At 54.5% G+C, this 16329-nt stretch overlaps 1 protein-coding gene across 1 annotated transcript; it reads left to right on the top strand.

Annotated features, from left to right (window-relative positions):
- Window positions 1-4331: 4331 nt before the first annotated feature.
- Window positions 4332-6574, top strand: LOC143841899 (uncharacterized). Its single transcript, XM_077346462.1, has 3 exons — window positions 4332-4469; window positions 5286-5576; window positions 6192-6574. The coding sequence occupies exons 1-3, from the start codon at window positions 4377-4379 to the stop codon at window positions 6417-6419; spliced, it is 612 nt and encodes a 203-aa protein (XP_077202577.1). The 5' UTR covers window positions 4332-4376; the 3' UTR covers window positions 6420-6574.
- Window positions 6575-16329: the final 9755 nt, after the last annotated feature.

Genomic DNA, 16329 nt, shown 5'->3' with positions numbered 1-16329 from the left:
AAAGCCTGACCTCCCAAGTCTTGCCCCAAGCCCTGATGCGTTTTCATGTATCAGCCTTGCTGACCATTCTGGGCTAGTCTGCCCCTGGAGTCTCGTCCGCTCCTTCTGGGCCCTGTTCATGTATTCAAGTATTCATTTATTCTCCTTGTTGTAACCTTGAGTCTACACGGCCTCCCAAGGGTGGGAAGTCGATGCCTTTGCTCCTTCAGGGGAGTCCAATGTTTCGGTCTCCTTCAGTGGGGCCAAAGGCAGCACCCAAGCAGGCCTCCAGGGCAGGAGTGCAGAATCCCCCTCAGTCCTGGGCGACCTGTTGCAGCACCCCGTGGGGCCAAAGGTCTCTTCCACTGTGTCCAGTCTGGTCAAGGCAGTAGTGCTTGACAAGTGTGGAAAATGACGTCCGTGCATTCTCTCTGCCACTGGGGCCCCGGTGGAGAAGGAAGCGGAAGGAAGCTGCAGCCTGGATAAAATGCCAGGGGATCTTGCCCTCAGACCCATGAGTCTGGATGATACATGGTTTGACCCAGTCACCTTCCTGCCCAGCCTCTGGGTGCTGCGGGAGACGAACGGAGCATCTGAGCATGTGAAACCGCCTGCCCTCTTGGCACAGACATGCAACAAGCTACATACATCTAGTTTGTGGCGCTCCTTCTCTCTCTGGTTCCTCAGTTTGGGGCAGAAAGCCTGAGGTACCACTGGCTGCTCCAAGTGTTGGGGCCACAGCAATGTTGTTCCTGGTAATGGAAGGGAAGGCCAGGGCATCTGCCCAACGCATTCTGGGGAAATACGCAGGTGAAATGGAGGAAGAAGGTGTGACTTTGGCCGTGGCCTTGGAGACAAGAGCCCCCACGGCCAGGGTCCCCCAGGCGGGGGGAAATGCCTCCTGAATGGCGGCCCTGATCCCAGCCCCGGGGCGGGGGTTCCAGAGCGGCAGAAACTCCGCAGCCATTTTGATGTTTGTGAAGGAAAAATCGGGGTCCCTGCGACCAGGCACGGATTCCTGGGGGCTCAAGGCCATTTGCACCTCCAATGTCTACCCTCTCCCGCTTGTCAAGGAGCTCTTGGGACAGTGAGGACTGGGTAGGATCTTCACTACATTCAGTCCAGGAGTATGAATGAATCTCCTAGACGAGGTCCTGCACAATCTGTTGTGCAAGGGGGTCTTGGTTTGGTTTAATGACATCTCAATATATTCAAAAATGAGTGATGAGTGTGTACACGTGACCTGGGAGGTGTTGAAGAGACTTGGGAGTGCCCTGCCTAGCTCAGGGGGTTGGGCTCGATGGCCCAGGAGATGACGCAGGCTCCCAGTCCGTGGGGCCATTTACAGTTTCCCGTATCATTAAGGGGGTGGCGGTGGAGCTCTCTCTGCCTACGACTCATAAAAAGGTCCACCCTGTGTTTCCATGTAGCATGCTGCACCGTGCTCCTGAACCAGACCCCTACTGAGAGGCGCACCGAGCATGGGCACCCGAAATTGGGGAGGCTGCCTCCTTGCTGCTTGGGAAGCAGCCAGCGCCTGGTCGCCCCTGTTGAGATTGTGCGCGAGAAGACCTGCTGGTGCATTTCACTGGCAATTTTACTGGCATTTCATTGGTCTTAGTAATAAAACTTTGTTATAGGAAAGACTTTAGGGATTTTTTCCCAGCCACTATAGGGGCAGCGTTTGGGCATGGGGGCTGCCGGTAGGGAGGTCTGAAACTCTTCTGGATGACAACCTCTTCCATTTCCTTATTTTATGGGCTTCGTTGGCCTGCCTGCCTTCCTCCCCCATGGGGGCCCGAAATGGCTCATGTCCTTCTCTTCTCCTCTCTCACAGCAACCGTGGGAGGTAGGCTAGGCTGAGAGAGGTGACAGGCCCACGGGCAGCCAGTCTGCACCCGTGGCCCGAGTGGGGAGTTGGTATTCTTCCCCACCCCCGCTGTGCCCTGTCTTTCCCCACAGGCCTGGGGACCCTCCAAGGAGGCCCAGTGGGGCTTCTTCCCCAGGCCCCTCCAGCCTGCCACGGAGCCTCCCCTCAGGGCAGGAGAAGACTCTGGGGGGCCCTGACTCTTGGGAGGCCCCTGCACAGGGTTGGGATCCAGATCTTCATGGGATGCGCATCTCCACCCTCCGTGCACTCCCTTGGCAGCAGGGGCCCGTCACCCGCCCAGGCTGGAGATCTAGGGAGGCTCCTTCTGGAGTCGCCCCATTCTTTGCCCTTCTCAGACCCAGATGGCTTCCCGGTTCCCTTGGCCCTCAGGACTCCCTGCTTCTTCCCCCGCAGGCCTGGAGGTGGGAGAGGGAGGACAGAGACCTCAGCAGGGCACAAGTCCACCCTGCAAAGCAGATGTTTTGGGCTCCTCGCTAATCGCGAGATCCTCAAGCCCCAACTGGAGAATGGCATTCTTAATCTGGAGATGTCCCCAAATCCCAACTGATCTCCAGAAAATGGCTCTTCGGGAGGAGGGGCTTCCTGGCATAATGCCCTGCTGGATATCTGTCTGTGTGTGTGTGTGTCTGGGCTGGTACATGGCATAGAATTAGCCACTGGCTCTTCAGAATAAGCCTGATTTAATGGGTTGCCAAAAACATGAAATGGTTTTTAATAAGAGTTTGCTCTCCTTCAAGCGTTAGGCATTGACATCTCTTTCCTTGCAGTTCTGTGGGAGACCAAGGCAGTCCCAGTCGGAACGGAATCTTCCCCAGGGGACAAATCCAGAACCTTTGATGATGTCAGCTCGGAACCTCGCTGGCCCGGTCAGTTGGGTCCAGGCTCAACGGTCAGCGGAATTGTGGGTTCACATCTCCCTGCTATATTTCCAGGAGCTGGATCCTCTCGAGCAGCTGCCAGAAGAATGGATGAGGGAATGGTAAGAGAGACGGTGACTTTCTGTCCGGAGGCTGAGGGGGCTGCATGCACAGAAACGCCACTAGCCGAGGGAAAGGCCAGAGAGATCTGATGGCCAAAGGGACCAGACCCCACATGGCTTAGCCTCAAGTGGTCACAATAGTCTCACATCATTAGGGCTTGTCTTATGCATCAAGTACTACATTGGAAAGCAGTCACGTTCTACTGATCTGCTCTTCTACTGTGGATCGTATGAGGAATGGCACTATAAATAAATTGTATGGTAAGAACTGGCAGTTTGGTGCCCATTACGTGTCATCAGTACTCTGACCAAGAGCCAAATGGCCATTTCTTCATCACTGGACATCCTCCACAATAGGACTTCTCTCTGAGAGCTTTTCATCTACTGCCCTGAATTCCCACTGACGATTCAGAGGCCGTCTCCCAAGAAAACACCAGGTGCTGGAGAGGCACAAGGGAGGGGCGGGGTGGAGAGGGGCCTCCAGCCCTCTGCATCTGGTCTGGATCCATCCCTCCAAGCGGCCTTTCCCCTTGCTTTTCAATTCTCATTCCCACCAGATTGGGTCACCTGCGAACCTCAAGGGGAAGAGAACTAAAAGGCTTGAGAAGTGGGCTAAACGGAACAAAATGAACTTCAATAGGGACAAATGTGCAGTTCTGCATTTAGGTAGGAAAAACCACCTAAACCAGTATAGGATGGGGGAGACTTGTCTTGGCAGTAGTAAGTGCAAAAGGGATCTAGGAGTCTTGGTAGACCATACATGGAACAGGAGTCAGCAGTGTGCCTCAGCGGCTAAAAGGGCAAATGGGATTTCTGAGAAGGGTCTTAAAGTCCAACTTCTCTGGACACTTTGGCCTTGCAGGTGTAGCAGCAGGAGAGACCGGAGGAGGAAGAGGTGCGGCAGGATACGTCCAGAGAAGGGAAAGAAGACGGTGCAGAAAGGCCTTTGTCTTCTGACAGCCGGGAGGAGTGTGGTCCTCTGCAGAGGATGTGCCTGAAGGTGTACCTGAGGTTGTTAGAAAAGCAGGTGAGTCTTGATAGGAAAGGCAGAAGCTGGGCAGATCACCAGAAGGACAGGCTGGCTTAGGAGTTGGAGGAATGAAGGAAAAATCAGTTAGAGGTCCATGTCCAGAAAATGAATGAGGGAGCAAACCAGCTGCCAGGAGGACACGCCCCATGAAGCTGCCAGATGTAGCCTCAGAGTGCCTGTTTCCATAACCTGGTCTCCTCTCCGCGGTCTAGAGCATCAGCTGTACCCTGGCACCGGGGATCCCCGTGAGGCCAGGATTAAAATTCCTGTATGCAGGGCACGGCCTCCGGAGTCACCACATTGCCCCACTCGTGCAAATGAACGAGATAAGAAATATATGAATGAAATGTGCATCCTTGTTTCTTCATGAAAAGCCAACTGTGATGATTCCTAGGCGGGCCATAATTTTAACCTTCTTTGGGCACTTGGTCTTGCAGATGGATGAACTTGACAAACAGCTGTCCCAGGACAATCCAAGTTTCAAAGAGGAAGGAGATATGGACGAGGCTTCATCTCTGGGCTCCCAGGAGGACATCTGGCCTCAGCCAGGAGAAGAACACGGTCCACCCCTGGAGGTCCATGTAATAGTGGTGAGTCTTCAAAGGAGAGGCGGAGAATCCGGTCGGTTCAGGGGCCGTGGGGAATGAGAGAAGAATTCAGTGGGCAGGCAAGATCCTGTCAGGGAGGGAGGCAGGGCAATGAGATGAGAAGCCACCACTGGACATTTGACAAGCCTTATTTCTATCATTAAATGCACCAAGTGATTAGGAACAATTTACCAAGTTCAAAACTCACCTAAGGAAAACCACTCCTTCCAAATACATGAGAGTGCCAGGTCCATAGGATGGATGAGAGGGCACCCCCACCTTCCTGGGAAGCTGCCAAAGGAGACTCCAGCTGGCCATCCCGGTTGTCTCCTCTCCTCTGACTGGCAGGAGCCAGCTGCCCCCGGGATCTTCATGGCATGTGCAAAACATGGTGCCTGACCATTGAGCGATGGGACCTTCCAGAAACCCCTGGAGCTGATTGAGGCAGAGTCAGCCTCTTGGTCTGCCGGCTTTAATATTGCCAGCTCTGACTGGCAGCAGCTCTGCAGGCAGTGACAGCCCTCTCACCACACCTGCTGCCTGAGAGCCTTTAATTCTAGAGGGAGCCCAGGACCTTCAGCATGCAGATGGTGGCCTCTGACCCTGGAGAAATGGGCCTTACTTCCCATGGAACATCTGCTGCGACCATCCAGCTCTGCGTTCCCCCCTGGCTCCTAACACCCGAGACCTTCTCCACCAGAGCTAATGGGAAAAGGATCCGGGCTTCCTCCCTTCCCTGAGTACGACTTTGACTCCGAGATTCCCCCCCCGGCATCGTCCAAAGCACTCGCTGGTTTTAAAATCATGTTTCCCTTCCAGGTTCCCTCAGTTTACAGCCTTGACAGGTGCGAGATTGACAGCCCCCAGACCCCCCAGCCAGAGTCTTCTCAAGACAGCACAACGGAGGGAGACCTTTCCCACCTCCTGGGCCTCCAGGACTCCGGGTCTTCCAGAGCCTCCTCACCCGGCTACAGCACCATCAGCACTCTGTGCGAGGCTGCGGACCCTCCCCAGCCCCCTGGCAGGAAAGATGAGGGAGCTCCGGCTGGAGTCAGCATGGGGGACAGAGGACTGGAGGCCACCCCCAGCGGGGAAGCGATCAACAGTGAGGTACGTGGTGCTAACCCCATCTCAGCCAAGAGGCAAGTTCTGTAAAGTTTGAGGAAGGGGGACGTGGGACTCAAAAGACAGGGATGACCAGAGGGGGCCTCCTGCTCACGTCACCCTGGCCCTTTCCTGCATTCTGAAAGTAGCCCCCCGGGTCTGTCAGGGAAAGGTGCGGGCCCTCTTTGGCTGCTTGCGCCCCACTCCAGGCACTCGGAGATAGACTGCTCCTGCATGCAAGGGTGCTACTTGGCACTCTTCCACAAACTGGTCCAATTCAGTCAGCCCGATCTTCTGCTGACACAGCCTTCTAGCAGGAAGGCCCCGGAAGGCATGGCCAATTTTGCCTCCAGCAAATGCCACCCCCCTGAATGGGCCCAATGGGTCAGGGGGCAGGCTGGAGTATAGCCCTGAAACCATGTCCCTCCCCCTTCCCTCCCTCCCTCCCTGCTTTAGAGATTGGCCGCTCCACACTCCACAGGCCAGGCCCACCTGAGCAGCCCGCCTGGGACCCCCAGCCACTTGGGGGGAGAGCCCACGTCCCTCCCTGGAGCCGCGGCCCCAGAGCCACAGTCAGGGCCTGAGGCCGAGGTCAGCCTGTGGCATCTCTCCTTCCTGCAGGGTCTGGACGGGGCCACGGCAGAGGAGGACGTGGACACCCCAGCGGCTCCGGCCACCCCCCGGCGGAGGATCTCCACGTGGGTCCGCCAGGTCTTCCGGTGTAGCTGTGTGCCGCGGCCAGAGCCTAGCCCAGTGGCGGAAGAAGACGGGAGAAGGAGGCGTCTGGCCGGTCGGCTTAGGGCCTGGATCCGGAAGCACCGGGGGCGCGTGCACCCAGACCGGGGATGAGAAACGTCTGAGCACAAATGGGACTCTTTGTAAATATGTTCTTTAGACAAGGTTTGTAGATTACGATCATATAGATACGTAGATGTAGATGTAGTACTTTTAGTTGATTTAATGGTGCCTTTTTGATTGGGTTTAATAAATGGTGTTATTATGTACGTTTTTCGGTGCCTGGTGGCCTTTGTGAGGCTATAAAGGCAGATCCAAATTTTGCAAAATAAATAAATACATTTCAGGGGGCTCCGTGGGGTGCCGTGGGGAGAGGGGAATCAGCGGTAATTCCCATCCTTGTAAGAACTTACTGCCCTCCAGAACGAGGTGGCTTGTGAGACCCGGGGGAGGGGGGGGGGGGCTCGACCGGGTGGCCCTTTATGGCCTCTTTCAACTCTGGGTGCTTCTGGGATTACCTATTACTCTCTGTGGCCCCTTTTACTGGAGGCCACTAGCGGGAGCTGTAAAATAACAGAGCTGGGATAGTTGAAATCTGGGTGGCTGTGCTTGAGCAAAACATGCGCAGGAGTTTTAAGGAACGCTCATTGATGCAGATCCAGGAAGCTCCAGGGATCAGGGAGGGAAAGGGCCCTGGAGCCCTCCTGGGCAGGTGCAGCTTCTCCACCCCTTCCCGTTGGGGGTTGCCAGCAGTTTCACGCCTGGCGAAGAAGGCACTTTCAATACACTTTCACTGCACCCCCACCAAGGAGGAAGGAGCAGTGTGACTCAGTGACTAAAAAGGAAAATGGTACTTGGGGCTGTCTCAAACGTAGTATCGGGTCCAGATCACGGGAGGTGATGGTACCGCTTGACTCTGCTCTGGTTCTGCCTCGCTTGGAGTACTGAGTTCAGTGTTGGGCACCCTAGTTGAAGAGGGATGTACACAAACTGGAGCATGTCCAAAGGAAGGCAAGCAAGATGGGGAGGGGTTTGGAGACCAAGACGTAGGAGGAAAGGTTGGGGGAGCTGGGTCTGTTTAGCCTGGAGAGGAGACGACTGAGAGGGGATCTGATAACCATCTTCAAATATTTAAAAGGCTGCCATGTAGGGGATGGACCAGAGTTGTTCTCTCTTGCTTCAGAGGGACAGACCAGAACCAATGGGATGAAATTAATGCAAAAGATATTCCCTCTAAATATCCGGAAAAGTTCCTGACAGATAGATCCGTTTCTCAAGCGAACAGGCTTCCTCGGAAGGTGGTGGGTTATCCATGTTTGGAAATTTTTAAAGAGAGGCTGGATAGCCATCTGATGGAGAGGCTGAATCTGTGAAGGTTCAAGAGGGTGGCAGGTTACAGTGGATGAGCAATACGGTTGTGAGTGTCCTGCATAGTTCGGGGGGTTGGACTAGATGACCCATGAGGTCCCTCCCAACTCTATGATTCTTCTCCAAGAGGATGCTGAACCGTTAACAATTACCCTTTGGGTACGATCTGTCAACCAATTATCAATCCACCTGAGAGAATTAGGATCCATACCACATTTTACCAACTTGTCAACAAGAATATCAAGTGGAACCTTTTCAAAAGCTTTCCTGAAATCCAGATGAACTATGTCCACAGCATTCCCCTGATCCAGCAAGCTAGACACTTCCTCGAAACAAGAGGTTGGTCGGACATGACTCGTTCTTGGGAGGGCCATGCTGAGTCTGAGAAATCACAGCTCTTTCTCCAGCTGCTCAAGGACCGACTCTTTGAAAGAGAGCAGATGGGCTATTTGGGAGAAGGAGGCAGCTGCCAGCCAGTTAGCTCTCAGAACTTGGCATCACTGGCTGGAGGGCTCCCTGTCCCCACTTGAAGTCTGGACAGATCCCAAGAACTTACAAGCTCTGTGCCAACTGAGGAACCAATCCGCTAAGCAGCTCTCCTTCTCTCTCAAGCACCTCCCAGGACAGCAAAACTTCCTTGCTGACCTCTTATCCTGCCTTCCCTGGCATGAAATGGGAGCAATTAATCACACTGAAAATCCTTTAACAATATTTTTACTAGAAATAAATGTAGACACAGGGGAGTTGCCCATATCTAGGCAGAAAAGAGCAGGATGACAGGATGATGAGCAGTTAAAAACCCTGATCTCGGAGGTCTCTGTCTCCCCACTCCACCTCCCAGGAACACCCTGCAGCCTTGACGCCAGCCTTCCAGGAACTGCTGCCAGGGACCTGGGCCTTGGCCTGGCCTCAGTCGCAGCCCCCAAGGCTTACATATTGCAATGGCCACAAGACAAGACTGGCTTGACCCTGCCGAAAGCATGCCCTCCTCAGACTCACGGGAGGCTACATTCTGGAGAGGAAGGTCCTGCTCTCCTGATGGGAACCAAGGGTCAAAAACAGTCTCACCCATATGCAGAACTCTAGTCAATAATAACTGCATGATCAGTCAGAAGGTTGCAATCATTTTGGTCACCACCAGGCCTTCAGGGGATGGAATGGATCTATACGCCAGGGACCTCCGCTGTCCGTAGCCCTCCCACAAACTGGGCCCCCAGTTCGTGGGGCCATTTACAGTTTCCCATATCTGTGGCGGTGGAGCTCTCCCTGCCTATGACTTATAAAAATGTCCACCCTGTGCTTCCTTGTAGTGGCGGTCAGGTGCGGGGCGGGGGGGGGGGGGCTGCCATGGAGTTGAACGTGATATTCTTATGACCCCCTCCCTGGTCCAGGAAAGACGGAAGAAGCCAGAACGTTTCCTGGAAAGAGCCATCACAGCAGAACAAAACACAGGTTTCTTCTCTTCAGTGGGGCAAAGTCACCCAAGCTGGTTGGGTCACACCTCTGCTCTCTCAGGAAGGCACTGCAAACATATGCAAAGTTTCTGAATGTCCAAAGCCTGACCTCCCAAGTCTTGCCCCAAGCCCTGATGCGTTTTCATGTATCAGCCTTGCTGACCATTCTGGGCTAGTCTGCCCCTGGAGTCTCGTCCGCTCCTTCTGGGCCCTGTTCATGTATTCAAGTATTCATTTATTCTCCTTGTTGTAACCTTGAGTCTACACGGCCTCCCAAGGGTGGGAAGTCGATGCCTTTGCTCCTTCAGGGGAGTCCAATGTTTCGGTCTCCTTCAGTGGGGCCAAAGGCAGCACCCAAGCAGGCCTCCAGGGCAGGAGTGCAGAATCCCCCTCAGTCCTGGGCGACCTGTTGCAGCACCCCGTGGGGCCAAAGGTCTCTTCCACTGTGTCCAGTCTGGTCAAGGCAGTAGTGCTTGACAAGTGTGGAAAATGACGTCCGTGCATTCTCTCTGCCACTGGGGCCCCGGTGGAGAAGGAAGCGGAAGGAAGCTGCAGCCTGGATCGAATGCCATGGGATCTTGCCCTCAGACCCATGAGTCTGGATGATACATGGTTTGACCCAGTCACCTTCCTGCCCAGCCTCTGGGTGCTGCGGGAGACGAACGGAGCATCTGAGCATGTGAAACCGCCTGCCCTCTTGGCACAGACATGCAACAAGCTACATACATCTAGTTTGTGGCGCTCCTTCTCTCTCTGGTTCCTCAGTTTGGGGCAGAAAGCCTGAGGTACCACTGGCTGCTCCAAGTGTTGGGGCCACAGCAATGTTGTTCCTGGGAAAGGAAGGGAAGGCCAGGTCATCTGCCCAACGCATTCTGGGGAAATACGCAGGTGAAATGGAGGAAGAAGGTGTGACTTTGGCCGTGGCCTTGGAGGCAAGAGCCCCCACGGCCAGGGTCCCCCAGGCGGGGGGAGATGCCTCCTGAATGGCGGCCCTGATCCCAGCTCCAAGGGGGGTTCCAGAGCTGCAGAAACTCCGCACCAAGTTTGATGTTTGTGAAGGAAACATCGGGGTCCCTGCGACCAGGCACGGATTCCTGGGGGCTCAAGGCCATTTGCACCTCCAATGTCTACCCTCTCCCGCTTGTCAAGGAGCTCTTGGGACAGTGAGGACTGGGTAGGATCTTCACTACATTCAGTCCAGGAGTATGAATGAATCTCCTAGACGAGGTCCTGCACAATCTGTTGTGCAAGGGGGTCTTGGTTTGGTTTAATGACATCTCAATATATTCAAAAATGAGTGATGAGTGTGTACACGTGACCTGGGAGGTGTTGAAGAGACTTGGGAGTGCCCTGCCTAGCTCAGGGGCTTGGGCTCGATGGCCCAGGAGATGACGCAGGCTCCCAGTCCGTGGGGCCATTTACAGTTTCCCGTATCATTAAGGAGGTGGCGGTGGAGCTCTCTCTGCCTACGACTCATAAAAAGGTCCACCCTGTGTTTCCATGTAGCATGCTGCACCGTGCTCCTGAACCAGACCCCTACTGAGAGGCGCACCGAGCATGGGCACCCGAAATTGGGGAGGCTGCCTCCTTGCTGCTTGGGAAGCAGCCAGCGCCTGGTCGCCCCTGTTGAGATTGTGCGCGAGAAGACCTGCTGGTGCATTTCACTGGCAATTTTACTGGCATTTCATTGGTCTTAGTAATAAAACTTTGTTATAGGAAAGACTTTAGGGATTTTTTCCCAGCCACTATAGGGGCAGCGTTTGGGCATGGGGGCTGCCGGTAGGGAGGTCTGAAACTCTTCTGGATGACAACCTCTTCCATTTCCTTATTTTATGGGCTTTCTGAGATGGGAGTCACCGCTTGAGATAGTGACCACTTGCTAATCGGAGGCTCCGATGTGCATTGAAGCATTTGTACTGGACTCCCACCCCTGGGCTTGGGATCATCGTAGCCTTGGATTGCACTGTGTGTGTGTGTGTTTTCCTGCTGGGAACAGAACAGCTTTGTGGAGTCCTGTGGGGAAGCATGAAGAGAAGCTCACGCTCCAAGCTGGACCTTTCACTGGACCTCTGTCCCCACTGAATGCCATGCAGATATCTGAGCGGAGATGCTTTCTGCTGGATGCCAATGCCTGTGACTCTGTGGCTTGTGTGTGTGTTTCCCCTCATAGGAGAAAGAGAAGAAGGACTTGCTGCCTCTGGACAACCTCAAAATCAGAGATGTGGAGAAGGGGTTCCTGTCCACCAAGCATGTCTTTGCCATCTTTGACACAGAACAAGGTAAGAAATGACCGCTGAAGTACGACTGTGGGGGCCCTGCTGCCTTCTGGGAGACCACTCTCTTATTTATTTACTAGATTCAAAGCCTGTCCCTAAGGACGGGTTTTGAAGGGCCCTCCTGCCGGCCTCCGTGGCCGGCTGCCCTCCCCGGGGAAGCCATCCCCGGCCTACCCTCTCCCCGGTGACATCGGAGGCTGGCGGGGAAGCCCTCCCTGTTGTCCGTCCGGGGGAGGATCCAATTGGAAGGGACTCTGCGCCTTCCGATTGGCCCCTCACCCGGACCGGCCCCACCCACTCTCCGCCCACTTACCCCTTAACGAAATTTGACGGTGGAAAGATTGGAAGATAAACAAGAGTCGATTTTTATTCTCTGCTTTTTGCTACCTGAAGGAACGTCAAAGTGGCTTCCAATCGTCTTCCCTTCCTCTCCGTACAACAGACAACCTGTGAGGGAGAAGGGGCTGAGAGATCACTGACAGAATCGCTCTGTGAGAACACGACTGTGACTATCCCAAGGTCACCAGCTGGCTGCGTGTGGAAACAGAGGGGGGAATGAAACCCATCTCGCCAGATGAGAAGCCACCACTCCTAACCACTATGCCCAGTTTGGTCCCTTTCTTCTATGCTGCCCTCCGTATGGCAGGAAACCTGGGAAAACCATTAAAAGATGTAAGCAAGGAAGGGGCCGTTCACATTATAACACAGTTCAGTGTAAAAACACAGTCATCTCCACTGGCGACGATTAAATGGGACTTCTAAAGCCTGTTTGGTGTTTTGTTTCAGAGTGCAGACTTCCAACCTGGCGAGGCGGGTTTAATTCTTTGCTCCCCGACATGCAGCCGTCTGGGTGACCTTGGGATCGCCATGGCACTGAGAAAGCTGTTCTGACAGAGCAGGAATCTCAGGGCTCTCTCAGCCCCACGATCCTCACAGGGTTGTCTGTTGAGGGGAGAGGAAAGGGAAGGCGACTGGAAGACACTTTCAGCCTCCTTCGGGTACAGAAATGTGGCATATAAGAACCAACTCTTCTCCTTCTTCTCCTTCTTCTCCTTCTTCTCCTTCTTCTCCTCCTCCTCCTCCTCCTCCTCCTCCTCTTCCTCTTCCTCTTCCTCTTCCTCTTCCTCTTCCTCTTCTTCTTCTTCTTCTTCTTCATGCCGGTCCTTATATTTGGGTTCCCGTTATTCTTTTGAGGGGCAGCTTGATTGGCCACCGAGTGAAACAGGATTCTGCAGCAGACAGACCACTGGCCTAGTGGCCTGATCCAGCATGTCTCTTACGTAATGCCATCCTAAGCAGGAATGGGCTGCTCTGAGTAACACCATTTTTAGCTTTAAAAATACTTATATATATTTAAGTCAAAAAGCAGTCACTGATTGTGTCTGCTTCTTCAACTATCTGTGGTGGGCAGTCCTGTCAAGTCACAGGAGACGAGGGCAACCTCATAGGGCTTCCAGGGCAAGAGGTGAGCAGAAGGGGCTGGCCATTACCCTCCCCCCCCCGGACTTCCTCTGCGGTGCCCCTCCAAGAGCCAAGCAGCGCCCACCGGGATTAGCTTCTGAGTAGGGATGTGCTCTTCAGCTTGGCATCTTCCAGGGCAGGAGAGAAAAATAAAGATCCATTTTGCTACACTGCAGCAGATGGCATTCGAGTCATCTCGTAGAACATTTATTATTTTAGTTTATTTAGAAAGTTCATATGTCACCTCTCCAGAGACCTGCTCAAGGTCACTCATCAGATAAAAACAAAAATTATAAACGCTATGACTGTACAGTTATCAAAATTGGTAGGGAAGCCAGTAGGAACAGCACAAGACAGCCTAAACGGCCAAAAAGGTGTGTTTCCGTGTGAAATCAGGTGCCAGGTGAGCTTCAAGCGGAAGGCCACCTGTCTCTGGCTGCCACCTACCTGGGAAGAGGCACACGGAGAGCAAGAGTGGGAAGGCCCACAGAGGCCATCTAGACCACCCCCCTGTTCAATGCAGGATCAGCCCCAAGCACCCAGGCAAGGACTGCCTGGGATGGAGAGCTCACCACCTCCGGAGGCAACTGATTCGGCTGCTGAACTTCTCGGACTGCGGACATTTCCCCCTGATCTCGGGCCAGTACCGCTCTACCAAAGGACCGCTGACCTGTTTCCTTTCCAAGCCTCCTTCTCAGAGCCCTGTCCTCCCTTTCCTTTGCCATCCGGTGGCCACCAACTTAGGGCAATCCCTGCAGGCCTTCCCAGGCAAGAGGCATCCAGAGGGGGGTGGCCGTTGCTTGCCTCTGCGTCGCCCCCCCCCACCCCGAGTGCCTTGAGGGACCCCTGCTTGGCTTCCATCGTCCGATGATGGGTTTTGCCTGCCCAGGCTGCTCCTAGACTAGCCAGGGGATCTCAGAGGCACAGGAGAGGGTGGTCAGTTACACATCACTGGGCCTGCCCTAGATTCCAAGTCAGGGTCAAGCCTTCTTAACTGTGGGTCCAGCAAAGAGCTTCTGGTGGTAACTTGGACACAAAAAGCATCAATGTAACCCGATCTCTTCCCCAGGTGACATCCGGAGACTGTGAGCATATGAAAAACAGGAGTCATGGCTCTTCTTGCCCCCGAATCCTGAAAGACGTGGGCTTCGCAAAGGCAGAGGGGCAGCCCCAGACACAACCTCCCGCTGGAAAGCAGCTCCGGCTTGAGCAGGTGGCCGCACCACAGGCTGGCACACGCCCCGTCCCCCCGTGCCCCCCAGCAGAGGGCCAAACACTTCCTTGAGAACAGGCCCTCCAATCAGAGGCAGTGGTGGCTATTCCTGAGGGAGCCGGGCTGGGAATGCAGGGCCAGGGAAGAAGAGGCCGGAGGGATGACAGCCCCCCTGGAGAGCTCTGGCCAGAAGCCGTCGGGAGGAAAAGGCAGCTTCTGGCCAGGCGCAGCGGTCCCTCCCAGATGAGGTCTAGGGGATAAGCCATGTTTACAGACGTAGCCCGCACTCAGGCCCTGAGAACGCCAAAGTTTATTGCAATGTCCAAGGCACAGAAATCTGCTCTTGCTCACTGGCAGCTGCCGCACACCTCGATGGCCGCCTGGAGCCCAGTCGGCCCTTGATCTCGAGGGCAGCATTTCGTCCATAGTTTCCTCGGACAAGGATGGCAGCAGCCTTCAAGCAGTCTGGGCCGGGAGGGCGGACCCTGGCCCATGCAGGAGGCCTGTCTCATGCGCTACATCCAAACTCGCCTCTTGTTCTCCACCGCCACCTCCTTAATGATACGGGAAACTGTAAATGGCCCCACGGACTGGGAGCCTGCGTCATCTCCTGGGCCATCGAGCCCAAGCCCCTGAGCTAGGCAGGGCACTCCCAAGTCTCTTCAACACCTCCCAGGTCACGTGTACACACTCATCACTCATTTTTGAATATATTGAGATGTCATTAAACCAAACCAAGACCCCCTTGCACAACAGATTGTGCAGGACCTCGTCTATGAGATTCATTCATACTCCTGGACTGAATGTAGTGAAGATCCTACCCAGTCCTCACTGTCCCAAGAGCTCCTTGACAAGCGGGAGAGGGTAGACATTGGAGGTGCAAATGGCCTTGAGCCCCCAGGAATCCGTTCCTGGTCGCAGGGACCCCGATGTTTCCTTCACGAACATCAAAATTGGTGCGGAGTTTCTGCCGCTCTGGAACCCCCCCCCCCCGGGGCTGGGATCAGGGCTGCCATTCAAGAGGCATTTCCCCCCGCCTGGGGGACCCTGGCCGTGGGGGCTCTTGCCTCCAAGGCCACGGCCGACGTCACACCTTCTTCCTCCATTTCACCTGCGTATTTCCCCAGACTGCGTTGGGCAGATGCCCTGGCCTTCCCTTCCTTTCCCAGGAACAGCATTGCTGTAGCCCCCAACAGATCGTCCAGCTGGGCTTTGGATTGCGGCTTCATTTCAACAAACTCCCATCGCAGCAACATCTCCACTTCAGGGCTTCTGTGTCGACCCGCCTCGGTCCACTCACCCAGTTCCTTGGCGGTCCCTCATGTGCAGCCCCTGGCTTCTTCCAGCTCAGGGTGCTCACCACCACTGCAGGTATGAGCATCACTTTGGAGTCCTGCTTTTGGGAGGTCAAAGGGGAGCCTGGCCATCTCCTGGAGCCACTGCTGCCATGTCACTTGGCCCCTGGGCAAAAAGAAGAGCCTGGAGACCCAGACCATGAGGCCTGCTGGCTCGCCAGGGGCCTCAGTGGCCATGAGCCAAGGTAGGTTGGGGCAAAATCCGCAGGGTGCCCATTGAGGGGTGAGGGTGGTAGGTGGGGGTGCAGTGAAAGTGTACTGAAAGTGCCTTCTTCGCCAGGCGTGAAACTGGGAAGGGGTGGAGAAGCTGCCCCTGCCCAGGAGGGCTCCAGGGCCCTTTCCCTCCCTGATCCCTGGAGCTTCCTGGATCTGCATCAATGTCCGTTGAGCGTTCCTTAAAACTCCTGCGCATGTTTTGCTCAAGCACGGCCACCCACATGGCCACTCTCCTAGCTCTGTTATTTTACAGCTCCCGCTAGTGGCCTCCAGTAAAAGGGGCCACAGAGAGTAATAGGTAATCCCAGAACCACCCCGAGTTGAAAGAGGCCATAAAGGGCCACCCGGTTGAGACCCCCCCCTCCCCTGGGTCTCACAAGCCACCTCGTTCTGGAGGGCAGTAAGTTCTTACAAGGATGGGAATTACCCCTGATTCCCCTCTCCCCACGGCACCCCACGGAGCCCCCTGAAATGTATTTATTTATTTTTCAAAATTTGGATCTGACTTTATAGCCTCACAAAGGCCACCAGGCACCGAAAAACGTACATAATAACACCATTTATTAAACCCAATCAAAAAGGCACCATTAAATCAACTAAAAGTACTACATCTACATCTACGTATCTATATGATCGTAATCTACAAACCTTGTCTAAAGAACATATTTACAAAGAGTCCCA

The sequence above is a fragment of the Paroedura picta genome, chromosome 7, assembly GCF_049243985.1.
Source record: "Paroedura picta isolate Pp20150507F chromosome 7, Ppicta_v3.0, whole genome shotgun sequence".
NCBI lineage: Eukaryota > Metazoa > Chordata > Lepidosauria > Squamata > Gekkonidae > Paroedura > Paroedura picta.
This window is presented reverse-complemented; position numbering and strand designations above follow the sequence as displayed.